The 12,412-nt window shown below is 40.3% G+C and overlaps 1 protein-coding gene across 1 annotated transcript in view; it reads right to left on the bottom strand.

Annotated features, from left to right (window-relative positions):
• LOC124967353 (broad substrate specificity ATP-binding cassette transporter ABCG2-like) overlaps positions 1-11,639 on the bottom strand; it is a 37,426-nt gene extending 25,787 nt beyond the window's left edge. The window contains exons 1-5 of the mRNA XM_047529561.1: positions 11,424-11,639; positions 4,916-4,975; positions 4,154-4,268; positions 3,432-3,581; positions 2,403-2,539 (exon numbers count right to left, since the gene is read on the bottom strand). Coding sequence (XP_047385517.1) covers positions 2,403-2,539; positions 3,432-3,581; positions 4,154-4,268; positions 4,916-4,975; positions 11,424-11,626 — 665 coding nt within the window. The 5' untranslated portion in view covers positions 11,627-11,639. The remainder of the gene's footprint in view (positions 1-2,402; positions 2,540-3,431; positions 3,582-4,153; positions 4,269-4,915; positions 4,976-11,423) is intronic.
• Between the last annotated feature and the right edge of the window lie 773 nt (positions 11,640-12,412).

The following is a 12,412-nucleotide window of genomic DNA, read 5'->3' on the forward strand; positions in this document are numbered from 1 at the left end:
ATTTTCAAATAAAATATAGGATATTTATATCTATATACATACATATCTATACACACACAAACACATACACACATTCATACATTCATATTGTGTATTTCCTAGGTCTGTATATTAAGGTTCTAGAGGCAATGCCACATGAGTAGTAGTGAGGTCACTAAGAAACCACATCTCAGTTTCTACATATTAACTACAGCTGAACCAGGGATCCTGGAAAAACCAGCTCACACAGGAAAAGTACATGATGAGCTAGAACACCAAAGTGACCGTGAAGTAAAGAACTGCTAGAATGACTCAGAAGATGTCAAAAGTAAAGCAAAGCCATATTGAGTGGCTTCCACTGGCCAAATCAGGATGAATTTGATCATTAAAACAGTGAATCCCAGATTTTAAACCAATGTATTCAATGAGAAATGAATAGGGAAGGAGAGAAATCTCTTCCTTCTACAGAATGTCAACTCTCACATGTTAGGCAACTGGGACAAGAGCAGGCATAATTGGTGTCTGCTAAAACTGGTGGGAAGAGATTTGATAAGGAACAGAATATCAGCATAATAGCCAAATATCCTTCCCAACAGAACCGTAATCAATTGCAAAGGGGAGGAATAATAATTTCCCAGCAGAAAAACCCAGCAGCCACCATCATGATCAAATGATGGCGATTCTCACCACCAGAGGTAGGTGAAGCCTCAAGTACATTTTGCAGAGGACACTGCAGCACTTCATGGTCTGGGGAAATAGACATGACCCACGCGAGGATCACCCCATGCAATGAGCTAAGAATTACAAGGGTCCAAAAGACAGGGAAAGACTGAGGAACTTCTCCAGATTACAGAAAAGGGTGGGGGAAAGGCATATTTCTACAAAGGATCCAGAGGCGAAAAAGGAAACAGACTTCAAGGGGACCTGGTGACATCTGACTGAAGTCCAGGAACTGCACAGTGGTAAAGCCATGACTGTTGATTTCCTCAGTGGAAGATGGCACTGTGGCATGTGCTTGCATCTTGAGTTGCCCTTGGAGGTGCTTAGGGTGATAGGACATGATGTCCGAAAAGTTATAAAAGGAGAGAGCAGAGATGGAGGAAGGGGCAGGAAGTGAAGTAAAATGTAACAGCTGGGGAGTTTAGGTGATGGAGACGAGATTCCTCTGTACTATTCTTGAAACTTTTTGTCAGTTTTCAATTAATTTTTTATTCATTTTAAGGATGTTTAAAAAATTAACTTTTGAATGTTTCCCATAAACATTAATGCCACAGTCTCCTTTCTGGATTAAAGAAAATGTCATTTTATTTATCTCTTTGTACTTCATTCTTCCATTTGTTCATGCCAAAATTGCAGATTCATTCTCCCAATCCTCACACCCCAGGTCCACTTCCTCAGCTGATCCTGTTGGTTCTATCTTCAAAACGGATCCAGAACCCACGTTCTTCTCACCATCTCACCATAAGCATCCTAGTCCTATCCTGTCTCAGTTCCTCTCTGGTGTCCTTTACTCACCCTGGACTGACCTTATAGCTTTCCCATTGCCACTGCTCTGCTCCAACACTCATGAAATGCTCCTAAGTTCTCCAGTGACAGGAAAAGCCACGTGTCTTGTAGTGGACAGTGAGGTCTATACAACCTGCCACCAGCCCACCAATACCTCTCATTATATTCTAACTGTGATGGGCTGAACTGTGGCTTCCCAAAACCCATATGTTGAAATCCTAACCCCCGTTACCTCAGAAGGTAGCTACATTTAGAGATAAAGTCTTCTCAGAGGTCATTAAGATCAAATGAGGTCACTGAGTGTCCTCATCTTACTGTGTCTGGTTAAGAAGAGATTAGGGCAGAGACACACAGAGAGAAGATGGCCACCTACAAGCCAATGAGAGAGGCCTCAGAGGAATCAATGCAATGGATACCTTGATCCCAACTTTCAACCTCCAGAGTTGAAAGAAAAATAATTTCTGTTGCTCAGTCCCTAGCCTGTAGTCTTGCTATAGCTGTACAGCAGCCAACTCCACTCCCCTTTGTCACTGGTTTCTGTCTCTCTCACCTCTCTGCTGGGCCACAGTCATCAGGCATGGTCTGCCTCAGGGCCACTGGCTGCTCCTTCCAATCAGGACTCTTGTGTATACCTCAGATCTTGCTCACTCTCTCCCAACTCACATGTCACATATTTGCAGATCACCCTGACCCTCCTACTCTTTAAAACAGCTCCCCACCCACCACCAAGACATGCCTTCCCTAAGATTTTGTTTCTTCTTTCTTGATAATACTTCTTTGTTAACTGACTGTTTCCCTCTAACAAAGAATGAAGAAATTTTGCTGTTTACTTCAGAATCCCCTGCACCAGAAATACCTGGTACATAGAAGTGATCAGATATTAAGTAAATGAAGAACATTGTTCCCATTGCATTTACCTTTTCAAGAACAAAACGATAGCACTTGCTGTGCTCGAATCTAAACCAGTTGTGGGCTCATCCAGGAACAGGATGGAAGGATCCATGATTAGCTCCATTGCTATACTGGTCCTTTTTCTTTCTCCACTAGAGCTAACCTAAAACGCAGATCATTACATTATCAACAAGAATGGTCGTGGTAATTACCATTTGGTGAACCAGCCTGTGCCAGCCCTACTAGAGACACTTCATCTTGTTATCCTCACTTTTCTGAACAGTAAGTAAATGGAACTCTGGGAGAAAGAGGAGTTTTCTCTTTTACCAAAAGAATAAATGAAGCTCAGGGCAGAGCTGCCACATGGCTGGACTTGGCATGGAGTTTCTCTCTACACTCTTTGTTACACTTACCCACAACTGTGCTTCCCAGTCCTAAAATATCCTGACATATAAGAACTGAGAAATAAATATTAGTAGAAGAAAGGAAGAATGGAGAAAGGGAGGGAAGAGATGTGAGAAAAAAACTGCCAAAGAAAAGCTATAGAAAACTAACTTGATTGCTACACAAATTAGAAGTAAATACTAATAAATACACTGAATATAGTTATGGAAGCCACATTACCCCAGAGTGAAACATAGTAAGAATCACTGGGTTCCCATCATTTATCATTTCCAGAAATATATCTCAAAAAACAATGGAACAAAATTCCCCAGAGGAAGAAAGGGAGAAGAACAGTTAAAAGGGCGGAGGAAAAACTGGGAAGAACAGTTGGTGCAAAGACATCAAATTTGCCTTGACTTAACGAGGGTGGGAGGACTGTGGACAAGGCCGTGGGAGGGGCTCTCTCTACACTGACCACACTCCATCCCCACATTAGACCAGTCAGGATGGTTTATGTAGCTTCATGTCCACCTTCATATTATATAACCAGTCATTTCCCCATCATCCTAGACTGAGCACACACAGTCTAGGAAACTTTTAATGGAGGTTACACTGTCCACCCAGGGAGGTCCTCTTTCCTGACTGATTCTGTAGGATCTTTTCCACATTACCTTGGAATCAGCCACTGTACTCAGACCTAACTCTTGAATGACCTTGTTAATCCGTTCCTTTCTTTCATGATCTGTCACAGTTGGAAGTCGAAGAGCTGCTGAGAACTCTAAGTTTTCTCTCACCGTCAAAGTGACCATCACAGCATCGCCCTGAAGGCAAACGATATGTCAATAGATATACTGAGTTTTTCTAAAACCATCCCTCCAATAAATGTGACTTAATTCATGAAAATAACAGAGCCAAGGTAAATTATAGCTCATGGTAAACTTTCAGCTCCACAAATTGCAAAGCTTCCACCTACAGACAACTGCAGAGCCTAAAGGAAGCCCTTTGTTCTCCATCCGCACACTCGGATGGAGTGTAAGTATGCTGACTAAACTAGACACTTCCAGATCATTTTGTATGAGGATGTAACAAATGCATCTTGTAGGGGAAGGAGAAAGGTGCAGCGAGGGTAAAAAGGGAGAAGAGCAGACACTTTCGGAAATAATACAACAGACAGAATTGACACCACTACCCTACAGGGTCATATTCCAGGTCCTCTCCCTCTTTTCAATTAATTCCATCCTTGATCTTATGAGAGATTATGAAAAGCTGGTAAAAGAGAGGTGGTTCCTGGATCATGTCCTGTGTTCAGCTGGAAGCATGGTAAACTACAAGCCAAGCTTCTTGGTCATAGAGAAATAGGGGAAACCTAAAAGGCAAACACACCAACACTTACTTTTGCCACATAACCTGAATTACGTGGGAAACTGGTTGGTAGAGGTGCTCCATTTATCAAGACTTTTCCAGATAATCCACGTGGATCCTTCCTTGCAGCTAAGACATCCAACAACCTATAAAAGGACAAATATTTTGTGGATCATTTTTTCCCTGAACACAGGCCATATCTCTCAGCTACTCTGAATTGAAATTTTGTGCAAGTTGAAAAACAAGCTAGTCAGAAAGTCTAGGGTTCAACTAAAATTTTGCATATACACATGTGCATATATATATGTATACACATATGAATATATTTAAATTTTCACTTTCCTTTACATTAGAAGTTATGAGAACACCCAAATATATAAAAGAAAGGCCAATTTGGCTTATCCACCATAGACATCCCAAATGACAAATCTTGGAGAGTCCAACCCAGACAATATACTCCTTTCTCTAAGACTCATGTCTTCAATTACACCTTCAGCTCCATCTCCCGGCTTTTTATATCATCCCCTTCCTTTTCCTCCTCATTAGCTCACAATATGACCAACAGCAGAATGTCAATTACATTATCATGCTGTGTTCATAAAGTTTACCTAAGAAGACTTCTGGGTCCTTGGAATAAAACCACAAAGTAGCCCAACCACATATTATCCCCAGCACCTAGGACAAGAGTGGACATGCTAGCAAAGACTCAATCAACACCTGCTTCAGAAACTGATTTTTAAAGCCTCCTGAAACTGCACAAAAAAGGTTTGCTCATACTGTCTGTCATACTCACGAGGATTTGCCTGCCCCTGAGGGTCCCATGATGGCATTGAGGCCAGGTTTCATGATCCCACTGGAAACACAAGAACATGTCAGTACACTGTCACACCTGAAACAAAGCTCAACTGAGGTCAGCACTGAATACACTCAAGGAAGGTTGATGAAACTGCAGAGGGAAAACAAGAACTAAGTCAAAGAAGAAAAAATATATTGATTAATAAAAGTCTAGTTTACAAAAGATGTCAGTCACTAGTCAGGAAGTCACTATAAGGAAGATGACTCAGGCATCTCTCATTGCCTTTCACTTGTTTTCTAAACCTTATTCCTTTTGGAAAATGGCACATCTGATAATCAAAGTTTTTCAAATTAGCCTGAGGACACAGCTCGGCAGTAGACCCACAGCTCAGCACAAAGGAGCCCTGGACTGCATTCCCAGCAGCAGCAGTAGCAAAAGTTACTTGCAATAATAGCATGTTCCCTTGAAGTCTCACTGTTCCACTTACTTCTCTTTAACACTCTGTAAAGTACATCACAGCTTCTGAGAAGTGTTTCAACACCAATATTTTCCAATAGCTTCAATGCAATGTAGTCAAATTCTACACAATTAATGACTAATTCACAGAATATCAATGGTAGTGGTCTGTTACTAAAATTTAACCAGACCAAAGAACCAGGTATCTTAGGTGGAAATCCAAAGGCTAGAATAAAGCATTCCAGAGGATAAGAAAGCATGACAGGTGCTTACAACTCAAGAAAAATGTTTTACTGATTAGACAAAAAAAAAAAAAAAAAACATACACCAAGAATGACTGGAAAATGCTCAGTTTTGAATCTGGAGCCATTGCTGCATTAGGAGACAAACTTTAAAGATGCCCAGGCCCCGAACAGTGTGTTTCAAACAAACTGGATAAGTGGGGTAGTGAATATTCAGATACAGCAGGAAAGAGGAAAAAAGTACAGCAGAGCCACCATGGGTTACACAGTATGGTAAAACAGAGCCTGGCTTAGCCATTGAGAAACTGTAAGTAGGTCAACATGTATTCCACACAGAAAAACAGCATCAGTGCAAGATCCAAGCTGACAGTTACTTCGTTCTCAGGTAAGGATTCCCACAGAGGTCGATCCTCGAATTTCACAACTATCACTGATGATGAACTTCCCAGTGCAGCTCAGCTGCCCCACAGTGCCAACATTCAAGAGGACCTCAGCACTCACTACCTGAACTGTCACAAGTATACTGTGGCCAGTGGGACTGAGGTGAAAAGTACCTTTTGCTTTGTTCATTAACTGAGGTACCTCTCCCTGAAACATCAAAGATAGAATTCCATAAAACTCGAGCAAACTGGAACACAAGAAATCTCTTTCTGTTCTTGTGACCTTTCGTTTCCCAAGGAAAAAAACATACCGGTGATTGGGTAAACTGTAAGGGACATTTATCTACAGTGCTTGATGCACCTTTTCTGTTTACTAGCTACCTAGTATCTGTTACTGAAATGACCAGAAACAAGCTTGGTATTCACTAAGGCTTCATATCCAGAAGAGTTTTCCAGGTTTTTATAATACCTACTCAAATGATGACCAAGCAATCCTGAATTATTTGACCACAAACTAAACTTGAATATGTTAAGACAAAGAAGTCTGCTTGCTTTGACACTAAACCCTATCATTCTAAAAACAATAATGTTCAATAATAACAATAATAAATAATAATGTACAATCACATATGCAAAGGTTCCAGCATAGAGCAATGACCAATTCCACCTCCATGACTTTCAACACAACATTGTCTATGATATAAAGACAAGACGTTCTTCTAGGACATGAGACAGAGCTGAGAACAAAATAAGCAGATAAAGAAATGAAAAAACAACATCTTAACCCTCCTAAAGTTCACATTCTAGTCCAGGATCTCACTGAGGTGATCACCTCTCCTGTGACTAGGACAGAGCCATGCCCATTGATTTACATAGTGTTTATAGCTGCTTTTATGCTTCAAAGACAGTTTAGTTGCAACATGGAGGTATGATCCAGAAAGTTGGAAGTAAAATTGCCATGTACACCTATAATTCCAGCAACTTGGGAGGCTGAGGCAGAAAGATTGCAAGTTCAAAGTCAGCCTGGGCAACTTAGTGAGAATTCAAGCAATTTAGTGAGACCTTGTCTCAAAATATAAAATAATAACAGACTGGGAATGTAGCTCAATGGTAGCATGCCCCAGGGTTCAGTCCCTGGTAACATTTAAAAAAAGAGAGAGAAAAAATATTCGCAATTTGGCCCTTTGTAGAAAAGGTTTACTGACCCCTGTTTTAGTATATGCTCCACAATTTTCTAGCATCCCCACCTTTCTATTATCCACAAAAAGCTACTTCCAGTCAGGCAGTGTCCCAGGCCTAAAATCCCAGGTACTTCAGAGGCTGAGGGAGGAGGATCCCAGTTTTTGGCTAACTTGGGAACCTTAGTGAAACCCTCAAAATGAAAAAAAAGAAGAAGGAAAGGAAAACAATTCCTCATTGTCATTTATTTCTTGTGTACAAAGTTCTCCTTGCTGTATTCTGAAAAGCACTGCCAACAAGAATTGTGTCACAATGTCCCCTCTTTCCCTTTCTTCTATCTCCCATAACAGGCAACACACTGAATACAAATGTGTGGAATGAAACTTCCCTGAAGCATTCCTGTCTTACCTAGACCATTTTAATGGATAATGGCCCACTCCTTCATTTTGCTTTGTTTATGGACAAGAGGCATCCATGCCCTTCCTGGAACATGACTCACCTCCTTACACACAGGCTCACACAAGTGGATTCATTTTCTCAAACTCCATGAGCCTAGAACTTCTAATTCGAAGTGGGAGGCTTATACTATACCTTTTAATCCTTCTATCTCACCAGAGCAACACAGTAAAAATGTTCTTATTGCCAAATGCATTTAAGAACCTACGATATTGAAGAGAACAGAGGTCATATCTATGTTGACTAACTGAATGACTTCATTTTTGTAAACGGAAATTACTCTGAAGATAACAAAGCACTCTTTTTATGAAGAAAAAAAAAACACAACTCAAAAAGTAGGAAACAACCCGATTAAGATGTGCAATTTTTACATTTCTATGTGTGAGTTAAAAAATAAATTCGAGCCAGCTGTGCTGGTGCACACCTGTGATCCCAAGTTTTTGGCAGCTGAAGCAGGAGGATCACAAGTTTGAGGCCAGTATGGGCAACATAAGGAGACACTGTCTCAAAAACAAATCAAAAAAAGCATGGGAATGTAGCTCAGTGATAGAGCTCTTGCCCAGCATCTGCAAGGCCCTGAATTCAATGCCCAGTATCACAAAAATAAATAATAATAAATAAATTCAATTAATTAAAAAAGAAATAGGAAATAGCTTACTAAAAATAAGAATATACTAACTGGAAAGAAAACTCAGTTACATTCCCACTTGTGAATTTACGTTTCTATTAGACTTGCCCTTCCCCTTCCTTTCCTAGTAGAAAGAGGATAGAGTTCTGGGTGGAGGAGAGAAACCACCAGCACCCAGGAACGCTGTAAAGGGGTTGAGAGGAAAAGAGAAGAGAGTCAGAGGCTGGGCAGATGCTTCTATTAGGGAATAAGAGAAATGAGTTAGCAAAGCAGTAAGTATCACAAAAATAATGAAAGCAAGTTTTTCACTTTTTTGAGAAGATTTGACAAACATGGAAATATAGAAAGGATCCAAAGTATGGAATTGTCATTGCTGCATTAATGAGAAGTCATGAGTTATAATCAACATAGACAGCAATAGAAGTTAACAGGGACAACTCCCAGGGTCCTGCAGGAACAGCTGCCTACCACCCACTACTCCTCTTACTCTTTCTGCGAGATCCATATGCACCTGCATAGAGAGGCAGTTGTTTTTTTCTTTTGAACAAAAATAGACATGTGTGTGCACATGTTCGTGTGTACATACATACATATATTCCCTAGGCAAGTTCATTGAGAAGGCCTAGGAACAATGATGTACAACACCAATAAGCAATACAATACAATGATGTATAATAGCACTGTTGCTTTGTAAAAACCATCCTCCACACAAACGAACATCAGCTGACTCCAGGAGTGGCAGGATAACTACAGAGTGAATCGGAAATTTCTTTATTTGGAGCAAATGGGGTACTGAGGACGGAACCAGGGCCTTTTGCATGCTGGACAAGCAGGCTACCACAGAATGACATCCTCAACCCTTTTCAGAAAGCTAAGTTGCCAGGCAGGCCTCAAACTTGTGATCCTCCTGCCTCTGCCTCCTAAGTGACTGGGATTACAGGTCAGCATCAACATCCCCATGAGAATCTGGAACTTCTAACTGTGTCAAGGAAGAAGTCTTCAAAGAATCAGAGAATGAGTCAAAATAATGAGGGACAAAAAGAACTCATTTTGAAAGGTATTCCACTGTCCAAATAAGGGATACCAGGAGTATCAACATGTATAACAATAACTGCTGAATACTATTGAATGAAATAGAAATCCATGAGTCAATACAGGAAATGAAAGAAGAGACCGTGGCTGAAGCTACTTCCTAGAATGCAAACTATGAGAGGATACAATGGAAAACCACCCTTTGCAACTCTTCTAGTAGTTGCTGATCAAACAGGAGTCACCGCTGGGGCTACACTCGTGAGTTAGATTTAATGAGGATGAAGATGCTGGGACAATGTCAAAGTGTCTTCCCTCATAATAATCAAGCACAAAGAGACAATGGTGGCATTATGGTGAAGTTTGGCAGACAGAAAATGACCAGGTGATCAATTTTAACATTACCTCGAATGGGTTGGGACTAGAAAGTACCAGGTTGGATGAGGCTGAAGAGACATGATGAGGTGGTCAGTCACCTATGTGAGGAGCACAGAGACAGGCAGCCTTTGGGACCACTTCTGCCTTCATTCTGAGGCTACATGTCCCCTTGGCTGCTGCCAGACAATGACTGAGGGATTATGCAGATGAAAGGCCACCTTTCTGGAAAGCAATACTGAAGGATCTAGGGATAAAGGAACATCATGTGGGCAGCCTGCTTTCAAATAGTTCCCCAAAACCAGTTTTGACAATGGATAGGAAAAAGACACAGTAATGGGAGGAAATAGTGCAGTGTGAACAGTCAGGGACTCTGGTGAAAGGGTTAGTTACCATTTTGAATTCAGATGATGCTTCAAATATTAATAAAAAAAATAAGAAAATGAGAGCAACCCTTTTCCTATCCCAAAGTCTCAGAAATATCTAAATCATAAATATATGTAAGCATGAATATCAATCCTTCCTATTTTTTTTAACTATAAAATTTCAAAGAATTGTAAGATTTGATTGTACTTTTATGAGCCTAGGAAAACATAAGACAGTGATCTCCTCCTTCAGTGAGACACACACTATTCAGTCAGAAATACACACATTGAGAAGCCTTGAGCAGAAGAGACATTTAGTGTAGTGAGTCATGAGTTAGCTTGAGAAGATAAGCAAAGTAAATGCACCCTCGCACAGTAGGCACTTTACATTTTTCAAACCTGCACATATTCCAATTCCACCTCTTTTAGTACAAAATCTGAAGGAACCAATATGTACTTGATTATGTTTCACAAAGTATGTGTCCACTTTTCATTAACAATTCTAGTGAGTCATGCAGCAGAAGAGGAGGGCTTTGCATCCACCATTCTTCTCCTTCTTCTGGTCAAAATTTCATAACCAACACAAGAAAGAGATGGGAAGGAGCATGTCAGCAGGCGGGCAGCACAGAGAGTTCCGGTTCTGCACGGTGCTCCTGGCCTCAGCCCAGTCAGCTCAGATTGTCATCATTTCTCTCACCCAAGTACAAACATTTTACCCAACTTGTCATTTCCTTGTCCTCTGAAGGATGTTCACTGCAACTAACATGAAAGACCACAGTGGTATAGTATACAAGACACCAAGAAGAGAAAGAACCTCTGACTCTATAGATCCACAGCCACACTGGTCAAGGGACCCTTTTATAACTACTTCCCCCACTCTTTCCGTGGAGACTCAGAAAAGGTTGGTTGCTTGTTCTATCAGTAAGTATTTCCCCAATTAAAGAAAAAAAAAAAAAAAAACCTGACACAGTGGCCATGCCAACTGAGCTAACCCAAATTCACTTCCTATTCCCATAGAGGAAAAGTATCAGCTCTATTCTCTAGAAAAGAAAAAAAAATTAACAAGCCTAATGGTAACATTTGCAGACTCACAGAGACACCTGATAGTGGGTTCTATACAATGCTCCTCTCGCCACACTTAAAAAACTAAATGACACAAAATTGCTCAGTCTCTCAAACACATGATACAACCATTTTTACAAAGTTTGTCATTTCCTTTTAGAGTTAAACATACACTTAGTTAGGGATCTAATCATTTTAGTCCTAGTTTAGACAAAAGGAATGAAAGCATGTGTCAACATGTATGAAGACTTGAACACAAATGCTCACAGCATCGAAAGCTGTGAAGCTCACTGTAGGTCAATAAAATGGCCTTTTAAAGGTTCAAGCACATACTTGATATTTGATAGTACTTTTTTCTCATTTGTTTTCCAAAAGAGGAGAAAGTGACTCTTCTCTTTTACTCCATAGCAGATGTTATGAAAACTCAACACAGGCCCTTCAGAAAATGTCTGCAGGTCACCAGATGTCATCTGAGGCAGGTCATTGGATTTACTTTGTAACACTGAAATCCAACTCTGGTCGTTACTGGAAGTCATCTGGAAAATTTCTGCTTTTCTGTAGACAAAAAAATAATAGTAAGTTGATTGTCCACATAAATGAGATTATAAATACTAGATAAAATACAATTAAACAATTAAACTAATGATACAATTAATAATTAAAGCAAGATTGTTTTGAACTGTGGTACGGTTGAGTAGATTCCTTTTCAGAGAATAGCCCACAACTCTGTGATAAGAAAGACCTTAGAACCTACAGTGTGGATAGACACACTTTGAATACCTGCACTCCATTTAAATGCTGAATAAATTTCTAATAAGTAAAGGTTAGGAGTATGAAAATTACTCATAACTTACAAATCAAGAAAAAACACAAGTAAGGTGAAAATGCATGTCATAAAATAACTGAAGTTCGTGGACAAGATCATGCTCATATCCCCTGTATTTTTACTTTAATTTTTGGAGATTATAATACTGTTTTTACCAAAAGGAGTTTAGCCAAGCAGTCAGACAGGAGAAACTTCTCTTAATTTATAGTCCCAGGCTTTACATCTCTGGTTGCTATTCATATTAGCTAAGAAGCTATTATGATTTAGATATTTAATGTCCCCGAAGGCCATGTAGTAATGCTTTATGGCCAGCCTATGGTGCTAGAGGGGAGTGGAGGAAACTCTGATAGGCAGGGCCTGGTTGGAGGAGATGGGCCACTGAGGGTGTGCTGTGAGGATATATCTTGTTCCTGGTCCCTTCCCTACTTTCTCTCACTGCTTCTGCGTTGCCCTGGGGCAAACAGATTTCCTCCTCCATTCCCTTCCTTCATGATGT

Source organism: Sciurus carolinensis, chromosome 16 (assembly GCF_902686445.1).
Source record: "Sciurus carolinensis chromosome 16, mSciCar1.2, whole genome shotgun sequence".
In the NCBI taxonomy this organism is placed as follows: Eukaryota; Metazoa; Chordata; class Mammalia; order Rodentia; family Sciuridae; genus Sciurus; species Sciurus carolinensis.